The sequence below is a fragment of the Acanthochromis polyacanthus genome, chromosome 22 (genome assembly GCF_021347895.1).
Source record: "Acanthochromis polyacanthus isolate Apoly-LR-REF ecotype Palm Island chromosome 22, KAUST_Apoly_ChrSc, whole genome shotgun sequence".
NCBI classification, from domain to species: domain Eukaryota; kingdom Metazoa; phylum Chordata; class Actinopteri; family Pomacentridae; genus Acanthochromis; species Acanthochromis polyacanthus.
The window spans coordinates 1095619-1112207 of NC_067134.1; the positions used below are offsets into that span (position 1 = coordinate 1095619).

Consider the following 16589-nt stretch of genomic DNA (forward strand, 5'->3'; position numbering starts at 1 on the left):
CTTCCGTCGGGCCACTCTGTCATAAATCCCCGACTGGTGGAGGGCTGGAGTGATAGTTGACTTTGTGGAACTTTCTCCTATCTTCCGACTGCATCTCTGGAGCTCAGCCACAGTGATCTTTGGGTTCTTCTTTACCTCTCTCACCAAGGCTCTTCTCCCACCATTGCTCAGTTTGGCTGGACGGCCAGGTCTAGGAAGAGTTGTGGTCATCCCAAACTTCTTCCATTTGAGGATTATGGAGGCCACTGTCCTCTTAGGAACCTTGAGTGCTGCAGAAATTCTTTTGTAACCTTGGCCAGATCTGTGCCTTGCCACAATTCTGTCTCTGAGCTCCTTGGGCAGTTCCTTCCACCTCATGATTCTCATTTGCTCTGACATGCACTGTGAGCTGTAAGGTCTTATATAGACAGGTGTGTGCCTTTCCTAATCAAGTCCAATCAGTTTAATTAAACACAGCTGGACTCCAATAAAGAAGCAGAACCATCTCGAGGAGGATCAGAAGAAATGGACAGCATGTGAGTTAAATATGAATGTCGCTGCAAAGGGTCTGAATACTTATGACCATGTGATATTTCAGTTTTTCTTTTTTAATAAATTTGCAAAAATTTCTACATTTCAGTTTTTTTCTGTCAAGATGGGGTGCTGAGTGTACGTTAATGAGAAATAAAATGAACTTTTTTGATTCTGGCAAATGGCTGCAATGACACAGAGAGTGAAAAATTTCAAGGGGTCTGAATACTTTCCATACCCACTGTAAGCCTTGTTAGCCTGAATGTTAGCCTGCAATGATAACCTGTACGTTAGCCTGTATGCAATGTATATCCATCCATCCTCTATACACCACTTTATCCTCACTAGGGTCGCGGGGGGTGCTGGAGCCTATCCCAGCTGACTCAGGCGAAGGCAGGGGACACCCTGGACAGGTCGCCAGTCTGTCACATGGCTACATATACAGACAAACAATCACACTCACACCTACGGACAATTTAGAGTTACCAATTAACCTCAGCATATTTTTGGACTGTGGGAGGAAGCTGGAGTACCCGGAGAAAACCCACACATGCACAGGGAGAACATGCAAACTCCATGCAGATAGAGCCTGGGCTCAGGCCGGGACTCGAATCAGGGATCTTATTGCTGCAAGGTGAACGTGCTAACCACTTACTCCACTGTGCAGCCCTGCAACATATATGCATGGCTCAAAGTATTCTGGCACTGTGCCAGATTTCCGGCATGTGGCGCCTGTGCTTGGCTCATACAAAAAAAGATAGGACTACGTTGCCAATTGTGTTCATCTAGAATAGAATAGAATAGAATAGAATAGCCGACATACACTAGTTGGTGCACATTATGACTGAAATTTCAATGCAAAAAGCTCACCATTGGACTCATAAAAAAACAAAACAATAAATGATTCTAAATTTTTAAAAAAAATCAATATATACATGTAAGTATATAAATAATATATGCATGTGTGTGTATATGTGTACATATACACTGACAGTCACTAAAAACTTTGAGACCATATTTTTCAACATAATTTTTATTTTGAACCCCAAAACTGGATTTTCTTCATATGAATCATTTGTTTAGCATATTGGCAGACAGAAACAAAAATCTAAAGTTTCAAGAATGATTTCAAAATAAAGAATTTCACAAAAGAAAACGGCACCTGCCAAACACAAAGTCACAACAGTCAATACCGAGTATGGCCTCCATTTGCTTCGAAGCAGGCAGCAATCCGTCGGCGCATGCTTTGGACCAGGCTTCTGATTGTGGGTTGGGAACAGCCCATACGCCTGGCTACATCACTGTAGCTCAAACCGGCCTCCACCATACCCAGTGCCCAGAGACGTTGTTCATGTGATAGACACGGCATGATGCTGTTTACTGGACTAACAATGGTGGACTTTTTTGGGCCTTTATATAGGCCTTCAAAACCCATTCTCAAATTGTGCAGATACTCACTGAGTATTGCTTGGTGTGTATTTGGTTCACTTTTGCAAAGTGACCAACCCATGTGCAATGAATCATGACAAAATGACAACTCATCATTATCTCAACTACCAGGGCACTAGATCATCAGTAAATCCACAATGAATAATTACAACTCCCCTAGAAGTAGAATTCTGCGTACATTTCTACCTCAAAGTTTCTATTGACTGTCAGTGTATATATCTATATATATATATATATATATATATATATATATATATGTATGTACATACATACATAAGTACACACCTGTATACACACACATCTGCTCATCTTTATTCGACAGTGAAGATGTAGCAGTAGTATTTCACGTAACGTGGTATTAATAGTAATGCCACTACTACTATTAGTGATAATACACCAACTACTGCTGCTGATACTATCACTGCTACTACAACTTGTAATACTAGTACAAATGCTGATACCACTTCTACTACTATAATGGCTATTTATACTACTACTGCTGCTTGAACTTTTGGTATTACCATTACTGCTGCGTGTATTTTTAGTATTACTACTACTGCTTGTGCAGCTATACTACAGCTACTAATAATCGTCTGGTATTTGGTTGTCCAGCTGTTATCTTGCATTAGTGTTTTGCTAGCGGCTAACTAGTTAGCTCTCATAGACTCTCAACAAGATTTAACAATGAAAAAAGAGCCAAAAACTATTCTTACCAATGGAAAGTTATTCCAACTCTCTTTGTCTCCATCGTTCGATGTAGTGTGCAATTAAATGCAGCTCAATGAGCCGGCATTGTTCTTGTTTTAGTTTTCGCCTCGTACACACCAATGGAAAATGCTGAAATTTTACCCCCACTATCTTACTGTCTCCGTAGGCACGCCGCTCTGAGGGGCATGTCGTATCTACTCTTCATATCTATGATTGTAATGCCCTGCTCTCTGGTCTTCCCAAAAAGAATATTTTAAATCTCCAGTTATTATAAAACTCAGCCGCACGCGTGCTGACGAGGACCAGAGGGCGGGAACACATTACACCAGTTTTAAAGTCGCTGCATTGGCTCCCTGTCTGCTTCAGGATCGATTTTAAGGTTCTTTTATTAGTTTTTAAATGTCTTAACGGTCTTGTGCTTTCTTATTTGTCTCAACTTCTTTTACCATATCAACCCTCATGGATCCTGAGGTCCTCTGGCAGCGGCCTTTTAATTATACCACAAGCCAGAACTAAAACCCACGGTGAGGTGGTATTTAGCCACTATGGCCCCCGCCTGTGGAACAGCCTGCCGGAAAACCTCAGGACTGCAGAGACTGTTGATGTTTTTAAAGGAAGGTTAAAAACGCATCTTTTTAATCAGGCTTTTAATTAACTTTTTCATTCCTTCTTATGTTCTTAGAATTACTCATCCATTACGTATCTTTATTACTTTAACTGTTCATTTTATTCATCTTATTGTACAGCCCCTTTATTTTATTTGTTAAAATTATTATTATTATTATTTTTCTTTAACTCCAGTCTTTCCTCAGGGGGTCCTCCTCACTGGCTGCAGCATCTGGTCTGTTGCTGGGGGTGCTGTCCACGGGTCCCTTCGCCCCGGTTGGACGGGGGGTTTCCTACCTCAGTGTGGGGGTCCCCCTGTCTGTCGGGGTCTGGGGGGTCCACGTGCCGGCACCCCCGGCGGTCATGGCCATTAGGTGAAGCACTTTGCAGTGCGATTTTGTCGGATGAAAAGTGCTATACAAATAAAGATTGGTTGATTGATTGATTGATTAAACGTGGAGATGCAGCTGCAGGTGAGACCGTTGTTGTCATGGTTACAGTGACGCTGTGTTGCGATCTGGCAGTGATACAGAAATCTTTAACAAATCCGTGGATCCAGACTATACGCGGCATCACTGCGAAAATGTGATCACTTGGTCCTTGAGTCATTTCCGACCTCTGAAAATTTCATCTAAATCCAATTGTTTGCTTTTTGAATAATGTTACTGACAGAGATAGACGAAGGATAAACGGACGATCTTCACAGTAACTTTGCCGCGTTCCTTGGTGGAGTGAAAATAAATGGTGCTTCCGGGCATCCAGATAGGTCAACACAGCGTCCTGGGTTGGATTCCAGCTCACGGCTCTTTACTGCATGTCTTCCCCCCCATTCTGGTCCCTGCTTTCCTGTCTGCCTCTCCACTCTGACTATCAAAGAAGCCAAAAAAAACCCCACAAAAATAACTTTAAAAAAATAAAGAAATTAAACACAGGGTTTTCTTGCACTGTAACTGTTTACATATTTGTATTTCAGAATAAACAGTGCAAATGATGTTAAAAGGTGAATCCATGTCTTTATCCACGTCTTTTACTGATTAGTTGCTCCATGTTGTAGTCAGATGGAGTACTACCACCACCGACTGACCTTTTTGGTGTTCCTATAATCTGTAGTCTGACTTTGTGAAGGCACATAGCTGAGTTTCTTTCCAGTTAGCTAGATTGTACCCCGACCCAAAAGCAAAAAAGTTCAGGCTGAGGATTATTTTTCACTTTAAGCCCTGTATATTGCTCTGTGTGACAAAGTGAGAGTTAACTGTTGATGTTGATCCACAGAGTGGAGCAGCAGAACTCAGAGGTTCCCAGAGATCAGTCTGTCCAGCAGCATCACCTGGACTCCATATTCATGGTGAGTTCATGGACAACAAGTTGTTCTCCATCTGTTGTACTCAGGCATCTCCATGCTGCTCTTTGTAGACCAGTGGACTGTCAGTGTGTCCAACATGGATCTGATGTTTGGCTCCATGATTTCACTCTGATGGACTCATTGACACATTCCTCTGTTCCAGTTGCTGGAGGACAACATGGTGACTTTTGTGAAGAAGGAGCTGAAGAAGATGCAGAAGCTTGTGAGTCCAGATTACCCAGAATACTCCTCAGAGAGTCAGAGGGAGGATGAGGAGGAGTTGGAGGGTGATGATGAAGATGAGAGGAGGAGCAGCAGAGAGATGTTTGAGCAGATCACAGTGTTGTTCCTGAGGAGGATGAAGCAGGAGAAGCTGGCTGACTGTCTGCAGAGCAGTAAGAGGATTTGTGTAAAGACTGAAGCTGCTGATCAACAGAACATTTACTAAAGTCTCAGAATATCTTCACGCAATCAGTCTTTAGGAGACAAACTGTCACCTTCACTTTATTGCTACTTTGGTGCTTTAATATCCAAGTTACTTCTACGTCACTGTTTATTTCTTGTGTTTTCATTCAGAACTTGCTGCTGGAGTTTGTGGACGTGAACTTAAACTTGGTCTGAAGAAGAAGTTCCAGAGAGTGTTTGAGGGCATCGCTAAAGCAGGACAGAAGACTCTCCTGAATGAGATCTACACAGAGCTGTACATCACAGAGGGAGGGACTGCAGAGGTCAATGATGAACATGAGGTCAGACAGATTGAAGCAGCATCCAGGAAAGCAGACAGAGCAGAAAGAAGCATCAGAGCAGAAGACATCCTGAAAGGCTCACTTGGAAGAGATGGACCAATCAGAACAGTGATGACACTGGGAGTGGCTGGCATCGGGAAAACAGTGTTAACACAGAAGTTGACTCTGGACTGGGCTGAAGACAAAAGCAACCAGGACATCCACTTCATGTTTCCATTGACTTTCAGAGAGCTGAATGTGGTGAAAGAGAGAAAGTTCAGCTTGGTGGAACTTGTTCATCACTTCTTCAGTGAAACCAAAGCAGCAGGAATGTGCAGCTTTGAAGACTTCCAGGTTTTGTTGATCTTTGACGGTCTGGATGAGTGTCGCCTTCCTCTGGATTTCCACAACAATGAGGTCCTGACTGATGTTAGAGAGTCCACCTCAGTGGATGTGCTGCTGACAAACCTCATCAGGGGGAAGCTGCTTCCCTCTGCTCGCCTCTGGATAACCACACGACCTGCAGCAGCCAATCAGATCCCTCCTGACTGTGTGGACATGGTGACGGAGATCAGAGGGTTCACCGACCCACAGAAGGAGAAGTACTTCAGGAAGAGATCCAGAGATGAGGAGCAGGCCAGCAGCATCATCTCCCACATGAAGAAGTCACGAAGCCTCCACATCATGTGTCACATCCCAGTGTTCTGCTGGATCACTGCTACAGTTGTGGAGGAGCTGCTGAGAAGCAGAGAGGGAGGAGATCTGCCCAGAACCTTGACTGAGATGTTCATCCACCACCTGGTGGTTCAGGCCAAAGTCAAGAAGGTCAAGTATGATGGAGGAGCTGAGACAGATCCACACTGGAGTCCAGACAGCAGAAGGATGATTGAGTCTCTGGGAAAACTGGCTTTTAATCAACTGCAGAGAGGAAACCTGATCTTCTATGAGTCCGACCTGAAAGAGTGTGGCATCGATGTGGAAGCAGCCTCAGTGTACTCAGGAGTGTTCACACAGATCTTTAAAGAGGAGAGAGGGCTGTACCAGGACAAGGTGTTCTGCTTCGTCCATCTGAGCATTCAAGAGTTTCTGGCTGCTCTTCATGTCCATCAGACCTTCATCAACTCTGGAATCAACCTGCTGGAAGAACAACAACAACAAACAATATCCTGGTGGTCTGGACTGTTCAGAGAGAAACGTGATCCAACAGGTTTCTACCAGAGAGCTGTGGACGAGGCCTTACAGAGTCCAAATGGACACCTGGACTTGTTCCTGCGCTTCCTCCTGGGTCTGTCACTGCCAACCAATCAAAATCTCCTACGAGGCCTGCTGACACAGACGGGAAGTAGCTCACAGACCAATCAGGAAACGGTGGAGTACATCAAGAAGAAGATCAGTGAGAATGTGTCTGTAGAGAGAAGCATCAATCTGTTCCACTGTCTGAATGAACTGAAGGATGTTTCTCTAGTGGAGGAGATCCAATGGTCCCTGAGATCAGGACGTCTGTCCACAGACAAACTGTCTCCTGCTCAGTGGTCAGCTCTGGGCTTCATCTTACTCTCATCAGAAGAACATCTGGACGTGTTTGACCTGAAGAAATACTCTGCTTCAGAGGAAGCTCTTCTGAGGCTGCTGCCAGTGGTCAAAGCCTCCAAGAAAGTTGTGTAAGTAGTTGGAGACTGAAGATCCTTTTTCATTTTGCTGCTGTTTCATCAGTATAATGTGCTTTTTGTCTCTTCAGACTGAGTGGCTGTAATCTGTCAGAGAGAAGCTGTGGAGCTCTGTCCTCAGTTCTCAGCTCCCAGTCCTCCAGTGTGACAGAGCTGGACCTGAGTCACAACAACCTGCAGGATTCAGGAGTGGAGAGTCTTTCTGCTGGACTGGAGAGTCCACACTGTAAATTGGAAGCTCTCAGGTCAGGACTCACACTTTGAAACTGATGTGATTTCTATCAGTGGATAAACAGCTAACCTGAGTACAATCATTTCTGCTGATGGGATTCATCAAATGAGCTTTTACTGAACTTGTGCAGGACTTTGTCAGGGTATATTTTTAACATGATTAAATCCCATTAATCATTGTTGAGATTGTTGATTTGCTTGAGACGCATGAAATGTGCAGCAAAATGTATCTGGAAGACAAAGAAGAAAAGAGAGTGAGAAACATCCAGCCAAGTGTTGTCCATCAGGTTTGTGTTGTTTTGTGTGTGCAGGCTGTCAGGCTGTCTGGTCACAGAGGAAGGCTGTGCTTCTCTGGCCTCAGCTCTGAGCTTGAAGACCTCAAATCTGAGAGAGCTGGACCTAAGCTACAACCATCCAGGAGACTCAGGAGAGAAGATGCTGAGAGCAAAAGTGGAGGATCCACACTGTAGACTGGAAACTCTCAGGTACAGACAGACAGACACTCTCAGGAAACTATAAGACTCGCAAACAGTGGAAGCAGAACAACATTGTTAGCGGCTTAACATGACTGAAGGGAAGGGAAAATGTTAGCCTGGCTTAGCTTAAAGACAGGAAGCAGGGTGAACTGTTAGCCTAGCTCCATGAACAGAGGAAGCATCAATGAGTAAAGCTGAATAATGAGTGTAAACTGAGCTGGAATGTGACGAGCACAGGACAGGACTTTAGAGATGCTGCATTCAGGTGTCTGTGTCTCCATGTTGGACTGGTCCTTTATCAGTGGAACAGTGTGAGAGCCATGTAACGTCCATGTGTGCTGCTGAAAGAGTCACTGCTGCTCTGACCGTCCTCCTCCTTTCAGGGTGACGCCTGCTGGAGTCCAATGGTTGACACCAGGTCTGAGGAAGTGTAAGTGTGTTTTAATGGATTGATGGAAACAAAGCAGCACATTCAAGCATCTTCAAAGTGTCACATCTCTGAGGTCATCATCAAAGCTTTAATACTGATCACATGATCCATCAATAACTGCAGCTGTGTTGTGTTTGTTTTCTCCATCAGATTCTTGTCAACTCACAGTCGACACAAACACAGTAAACAGAAACCTCAAACTGTCTGACAACAACAGGAGGGTGACACATGTGAAGGAGGATCAGTCGTATCCTGGTCATCCAGACAGGTTTGATCGGTATCATCAGCTGCTGTGTAGAACTGGTCTGACTGGTCGCTGTTACTGGGAGGTGGAGTGGAGAGGATGGGTTCATATATCAGTGAGTTACAGAGGAATCAGAAGGAAAGGAAACAGTGATGACTGTTGGTCTGGACGTAATGATCAGTCCTGGAGTCTGATCTGCTCTGATGATGGTTACTCTGTCAGACACAATGACAGTGAAACATCCATCAATTCCTCCTCAGTCTCTCACAGAGTTTCAGTTTATGTGGACGTTCCTGCTGGAACTCTGTCCTTCTACAGAGTCTCCTCTGACTCTCTGATACACCTCCACACCTTCAACACCACATTCACTGAAACTCTCTATCCTGGTTTTAGGGTCTTCTGGTCCAGGTCTGGTTCCTCAGTGTTTCTGTGCTGAGTTGAGTCTCCAGAGTTTCCTCCTGCAGAGAAACAGTGTTGAACAGATAGTTGAGTCTCTCCATGACTCTGTCCCTCACAAACATGTTTTCACATTCATGGATTAAATGTGTTTCTTTGTCAAATCCTTCTAAATGATTCCTTGTATTGTATTGTATTTATTATTGTATTTATTATTTCATTTCAGGCAAGTATATACAATAGAATCACATTTTATGCATACAGATATATTATTTCCATCCAGCATCTACAAAGCTACAGTAGGTATTACATGCAGTAGGTTCTGATGCCTGAAAGGGAGTGGGAGGAAGAAAACCTATTTAATCCCACCCCCATCCCCTTTGCTTAAATTCAAAATTTTCACTTCCTATAAATAAAGAAAAGGAATTCAAAATAAACTAGTTATCTATAAACATAAGTTATGCATTAAATAGGCAATGCATGACAAGTATTGAAACTTAGTGGGATTAACCATAGATAATAGCAAAACAGTTAAATAGCAACAACAGTTACATACCAACGATGGTAAGGAATTATACATACCAAAAGGTATGGCACAGGATTTAGAGTAGTGATTGTATGAATAAATGCATACATAAGCATACAAACATGCATACATCTACATATCCATATATACACACATGTATGTCAACAATGGACAATATACCAACGACAGTAAGGAAACAACAAGACACACTTGATAATACAGGTAAAGAATCAAGACCCTTTTTCAATATACTGTGACCAGACTTTATATTGTCGTTTAAAACTATGAATACCTTGGCATTGCTTGTGCTGAATTTCCAGGCTATTCCACAGCTTCACTCCACATACAGACACACAAAACCGTTTACGAGTGTTTTTAGCATTTGGTATGATAAAATTTCCAAATCCTCTTAAATTATGAACTGTTTCTTTTATTCTGAAAAACTGTTGTATGTTTTGTGGCAAAAAATTGTTGAATGCTTTATATAAGATTAATAATGTATATTACAAGATCTTTAAATTTTAGCAACTTTGATTGGATAAAAAGGTTGTGGGTATGTTCAAGAAAACCAGCCTTATGAATGATCCGTACAGCTCTTTTCTGTAATATGACTAAAGGATGTATTGTGCACTGGTAAGTGTTCCCCCACACCTCCACACAATATGTGAGGTATGGGAGTACAAGAGTGCAATACAGGGTACGTAGAGCATTTGCATCAAGACATCGTTTCACTTTATTTATTATGTAGAGGCATTTGGAAATGTTTGCTTTTATTTGTCGGATGTGAGCTTTCCAAGATAGCTTGTTATCAATTATGTCACCTAGGAATTTATTTTCACAAACATTTTCGATCTCAATACCATCAATACTTATCCGCAAATCTGAGTTTGCTGAAAGGTTTCCGAAGGTCATCACTTTAGTTTTATTTACATTTAGAGATAATTTATTTATATCCATCCATCTTTTAATTTCATTGAGTTCCCTGTTCAAAGTACGGACTAGCTCATTATAATCATTACTGCTATAGAATATGTTTGTGTCGTCAGCAAAAAGAATTAGTTTTAGTGATTGAGAAACATTAAAGATATCATTTATATACAAGTTAAACAGTTTTGGTCCTAAAACGGACCCCTGGGGGACACCGCAAACAATGCCAAGGTGTTCAGATTGACACTGTCCGATTTTTACGTATTGTACCCTTCCTATTAAGTAACTTTTAATCCAGTCCCCGGCTACACCTCAGATTCCATATAATTCCAGTTTCTTTGATAGGATATCATGATTGATTGTATCAAAAGCTTTCTTAAGGTCGATAAAGACTCCAACTGCAATTTTTTTCTGATCTAGTGCATTGGTTATTTCTTCAGTGGCTTCTATCAGTGCCATTGTACTGGTTCTGTTGGTTCTAAAACCATACTGACCTTCATTTATTAATTTATGTTTATTAAGGAACACTTCAAGGCGAGATGCAAAGAGTTTTTCAAGGATTTTTGAAAATTGTGGTAAAATGGAGATGGGCCTGTAATTTGTGTAGCTGTGTTCGTTATCATTTTTAAATATCGGGACTACTTTTGCAATTTTCATTTTGTCCGGAAAACAGCCCAACTGAAAAGATAAATTATAAATATAAGTCAACGGTTTTGCAATATTCAGAATTACTTTTTTCACTAAAAACATGTCAATGTTGTCACAATCAGTTGAAAACTTACTTTTGCATTTTAGGACAATATTTATCACTTCCTGCTCATCTGTTGCTGAGAGAAATAATGACAACGGATTGTGTTTTATAAGGTTAGATTCAATGGTACCACGGTTTTGGATTCTGGCAGCCAACTCAGGGCCGACATTCACAAAAGATTCATTGAAGCCATTTGCAATATTTGCCATATTGCGAGTTTCACTGTTTTTATCAACAAAGTAATCCGGATATGTTGACTTAGAAGAGTCTTTTTTGATTAAGCTATTGAGAACATTCCAGGTTTCTTTCATATTGCTTCTATTTTCATTTAATTTTTTCTTGGAATATAATTCTTTGCTTTTTCTTATGTCTGTTAATTTATTTCTGTACATCTTATATTTTTGTTCCGCTTCATTCGTTTTTGATTTAATAAATAGTTTATATAGATTATTTTTCTTTTTACAAGCATTAATTATTCCTTTTGTAAGCCAAGGTCTTTGATTATATTTTGCACTTATGCAAAATTCTTTTTTTGGGCAGTATTTATCATACAAAGAAAGAAATATGTCTAAAAATTTACCGTATGCGCTGTCCACATGCTGTTCATTGTAGACTGCGCTCCAGTCCTGATGTGCTAGACTACTGTTAAGGTTATTGATCGAGTCCTCACTTCTCGCTCGTTTAGCAATGATTTCCGTAGGATGGTTTATGTTGATAAATTCACAGGCGTACAGAGTAAAAACTGGTAAGTGATCAGAAATATCAGAAATAAACAGGCCACTAGTTGTATTATTTGGTAATATATTGGTGAAGATATTGTCAATAATTGTGGCACTCTGAGATGTTATTCTACTTGGTTTAGTTATTGTTGGATGTAAAGACAAACTGTACATGGTGTCCATGAAGTTCTCAACATTAATTTGTTTAGTTGGATTTAAAAGGTCTATGTTGAAATCTCCGCAAATGAACAGTGTTTTTTGATTTACTGATGAAAACAGCTTATCCATCATTTCACTAAATATATCAATATTAGTGCCTGGTGTTTGATATACACAGCTAACAATAATATTTTTCTTTTTTTCATTATGGCTTTCTACTGTTAGACATTCCATTATGCCTTCTACAGCAAACGTCATGCTTTCGACAACAACAAATTTGATAGAATGGTGAACAAAAAGAGCAACTCCACCCCCAATTTTGTCATTTCTGTTTACATATCTCAGTTGATAGCCATTTAAAGTAAAGTCCATTCCTCTAACACTGTTACCCCAAGTTTCTGATATTGCAATAATGCTGAAAGGGTGGGTGAAACATTTTAAAAAATCTCTAATTGAATCAAAGTTAGCATATAGGCTTCGACTGTTAAAATGTATAATAGACAGTCTGCCTTTAGTGTCTATATTACTTTCATATTGCTCTTGCGTAAAATAATTACATTCATTCACCACAGAAGAAAAGAAAATATCAGGATCAATTTCTGTTGTCGGGTTGATTGTGCTGTAGTTCTGGCATTCGTATGTTTCCAGCTCCAACTGCTGATGATGTAGAATTCTCTGTAATGTGTCCATGTCCATTTTTGGTGCAGTCAATGTATGTTGTGTATTGTGCATTTTGTGAAGTGGAGAGTCTCATTTTACCTTAGCTGTCGGTGCATTGATGTGAGTTGAACTTATTGAGCTCGTCCATGGTTCTCACCACCAACACCTTGGCTTCTTCAGGACTCCCATTTAGTTTGATGAAGATTTTACAGTTTGTAATCCAAGTGTGTTGTATCTTTCCTTGTTTTTTGAGTTGTCTTGCCTTTCGTGTTATTTCTGCATTCCTTCTTGTTAACTGCTCATTGATAAATACATCTGTCTCTTTGAGTTTTCGTCCTTGTTTCAAGAGTGCTGTTTTTTTCTTTCGGTTAGTAAACCTCATAATCACGGCTGGTGGTCTTAGGTTCCTCGTGGGCAGGGGATGGCAGGCCTCGATGTCTTCAAGGTCCAACTCTATCCCCTTACTTTCGAGATAGAGTGCAACCTGATGTTCCACTGAAGGTGCCCCTAACTCGCTGGTCTCCCCGCTGCTGTTATCACGGGCCACCGTTCATGCGTAGGAACGCGGCATTATTTTGATCCCGTTATCACCACATCATTGTAAACTTGTTCCTCTTAAAAGATGGAAGTTGTGATTATTCCAGGAGCCAAATGTGGTGTTTGCATCTTTTTCCAGTCAAATGTTGAGAGTGAAAATCAGGATGTGGTGTTCCTCTGACGCTCACTTGAACTAAAAGCATTTGAGCTGCACAAAGTGTGAACTGAGAGAGGAAGCAGTGAATCTCCAAACTGCTGACAGACTTTCACACATTATTGTCCAGTGAAAATCAGCTTTTTGTGCAGCCACACTTGATCCTGATTTGAGTCTTTAAGTCCTGTTCTAGTGATGAAATGAGAACTTCCTTCATCTGTGTCACTCTTTCCAAAGTATTCTGTGCTCTTCTGTCATTTATGTCTTATTGATAGATCCATTTTTCATTTTTATAAGTGATTCAATGTTTTTTCATAATTTTTTTTAAAAATAAGATTCTGAATTTCTGGTTTCATCAACAAATTCTACCAGATTTTATTTTTCCATCAAAGCTCCCATAACCCTAGCTATCTCTGGATCAAAATGTTTTCAGCATCGATATGATTCCAGTAGAATTTAAACCCACCAGGACTATCCAGATTACATTGAACTCTGTAAATTCAACATTTTTTAGCCTATTTAATTCTATAAATGTTGTGTTTGGCCGTTAAAGGAGGTTTTCCTCACATTTTGGTGTATTTGAACCCTTCCATGGTCTAAATTCTTTGAACAGATCTTGTGCTGTAATCAATGTCTAACTTAGTTTTTATTTTCATTGCAGTGGTTGATTTTTCCTGAACAAGATCAATGATTTTAATTCGTCTTTCTCCACTTTTATTTGCTCTACCTGTGGGTTTTAAACTATTAAAACTTTATTTTTTATTCAATAAATGACTAATAACACACTTTGATCTTCATGTCTGTTTGCTTATTTGTTGATAAGTGGAATTTAATTTTACATGTTGAATAATCAACGTTTGTCCTCTTCCACGGCAGAAATGAAAACAGAAAAAATGTCTTTTGTAAAGCAGTAAAACTGATGCTTTTATTTTGATCTTTTTGTCTCCATTTTAAAAGCAAATATAAAGAACTACAAAGACGAGAAGAAAAACTCCATATTTTAGTGGTGAAAAGACTCAGAAACCAAATTTGTAAATAAATGATATTCTATGTTTTCATTTCTATCTGTTCTTATATCACAGTCAGTGAGCGAGTAAAACATGAACAATCTAAAGTTGTGAACTTGAACTTCTTTCAAACTGATTTTTCTGTGAACAATCCAAATAAAGTATGAGGTCAAAGTGTGATGTTAGATCAACATAAACTACTAATATCCTGTTGAAGCGCTATAGAAGCATCAGAGCAGCAGATTGTAAAGTCTGGTCCAGATAAGGAGTTCTACAGTGAGGCTGACCGTCCATCATAGCTGTCTAACCTGGACCTCACATCTCTGAAACCGTTGGAGCTCATTTTTAATCAGCTTCATCTGGATAAACTGACCACACATTGGACGTTTTTACAACCACTTTCTCACCTCAAATCATCTGAAAACTACATTTAGTGTCACAATAACAGCAGTATTCCCAAAATACTTGAGTTTCCTCTGAAAGTTTCCTCCTCGCTCTTTGCTGCTGCTCTAAATGCATTCTGGGATATTTGGCTCCCCAAGTTTTTTGTTGTTTTATCTTTTATTAAGCATAATTTAACAACAAATAGGCACCAACTGTGTCCCACAATTCCACTGGTCCAAGCAGAAGAGAAGCAGAAAAGAAAGAAACAGAATTATCAAATCAGACAGCTTCAAATAAATGAACTTCTCAGGGTTTAATCAGTTTATAACATGAGAATCTGAGACAGTCTGAAGGAACTTCTATTTGACAGTTTGATTAAGGAGGAAAAGAAAAGTTTCAAACTCAGAGCAGCCTTAAAAAATCTACATCTGTGTGTCTAAAATTCACCAGTTCTCATTCTATTGTTCCACATAAATTCCAGATGTTTGTTGTGCATAAAGAGAGCAAACTTGATAGAATTGTATTCACAGACAGGTTGAACGTTGTTTGTTAGCAACCATTCATGATTGTGTCCCTAAAGCTCCTCACAATAGTTCAGGAGGAGAACAGATGTTCTGGAGTTTCACATCTTCTCCATCAATGTGCATTTGTTCTTCTCCACATGAAATCTCCTTCTGGAACATTCTCTACATGGAGAAACATCAGAAAGAGTTTAGAAATGAACTTCTTTCATTTCAGCTCAGAAAGGAAAAGACAAATATCTGCTTGTGACTTTGATAGAGTCAGTCTGTGGAAATGTTAGAGATCCAACTTTTCTTTGAGCAGGAAGAGGAAAACATTCTTTAGTTCCTGATCATCTCACAATGTTGTTCTAACATTTAACGTCTAAAAATGTTGATCTGTCAATAAACAGCGTGTTAGAATGAGGAGTTCAGATGAATTCTGGAACATTCCTTTGATCACTGGAACAGCTTTGATTAGCAGAGAATGTTGTTTCTAGCAGCAATCTGAAGTCAGTTTAGTTTGAAAATCACTAGAACATCTTCATCCATTCAATGCGTTCCTTTCTCCATCCAATCCTTCACAAAGACACATTTCCTCCTGTACAAATCCTCCTGTTCTTCCACATTGTAGCTTTGTGTGGACTGAAGTTCTGCTTTAAAGCATTTTCCAGTAGAAGAACAGCTGCATGTGGAAATGGGATCATTTAAAGGATGGAAATCACATGTTAAAGAAAATGAGACAAAGATGAGGCGCTAAGGTAAAGCACAGATAATGTTCCTGTTTTCTAAAGTCATTTCATGGAACCATTCATTGTTTGTAAATCAGTGACATTCAAAGCCCCTCCTCTACTCATTTTACCACATCACCTTTTAGCATCAAATCACATCACAGTCAATCTGCTGGATTTTCTTCATCCATCCATGTGAAACACATCAAGCATCTGCTGGATAAATTCATCCTGAAATCCTTCCATTTCTGTTCTCAATATTCTACCAAATATGAAAGATTCCTTTGGAAGCAGATCTTCAAGGATTTTAGATTTGATTTCCAACAATCAGAATGTTAGAAGTTTCCCTGTTGATCATATTTTACTGATAGTTTCTCCAAATGTTTCAGCTCATTTTTACTGGAATATTCTGAAGTAAAGTTTGTGTTTTCTGGTGAATGGATCAGATCTCACATTTAGTTTCAATCAAACCCTGAGGCTTCTGGAAAATACACACAGCTTTAAAATAGTGTTGGATCATCTGCTGACTGTGTCCTTATTAAATGCTTTTAGAGTTTCATTATTTTAACCCTCGTGTCGTTTTAAAGTTTGAAAATGTGGAAAATAATAAATATTTTCACAAGCCAACAGGAGGGTTGATATCCAGAGCTAATAATAAACAGCAGAGGACTGATGGGTCTCCTTGGTGTTTGCTCCTGTTAACATCTCATCTTCTAGTAGTTCCACATTGAAGGAATTCTGCTGGACAAC

General features: G+C 40.0%; 1 protein-coding gene across 7 annotated transcripts in view; it reads left to right on the forward strand.

The window, feature by feature from the left end:
* The window catches only part of LOC127531943 (NLR family CARD domain-containing protein 3-like), a 37630-nt gene extending 24772 nt beyond the window's left edge, over positions 1 to 12858 (forward strand). For 6 of the 7 annotated variants that reach the window (XM_051942475.1, XM_051942477.1, XM_051942476.1 and 3 more), the window contains 7 exons: positions 4546 to 4618; positions 4779 to 5010; positions 5192 to 7001; positions 7079 to 7252; positions 7550 to 7723; positions 8098 to 8144; positions 8295 to 12858. In XM_051942475.1, the coding sequence (XP_051798435.1) occupies positions 4546 to 4618; positions 4779 to 5010; positions 5192 to 7001; positions 7079 to 7252; positions 7550 to 7723; positions 8098 to 8144; positions 8295 to 8824 (3040 nt within the window). In that variant the 3' untranslated portion in view covers positions 8825 to 12858. Of the gene's footprint in view, positions 1 to 858; positions 4619 to 4778; positions 5011 to 5191; positions 7002 to 7078; positions 7253 to 7549; positions 7724 to 8097; positions 8145 to 8294 lie in introns of all 7 variants that reach the window. The other variant, XM_051942479.1, reaches the window with a different exon arrangement.
* Positions 12859 to 16589: the final 3731 nt, after the last annotated feature.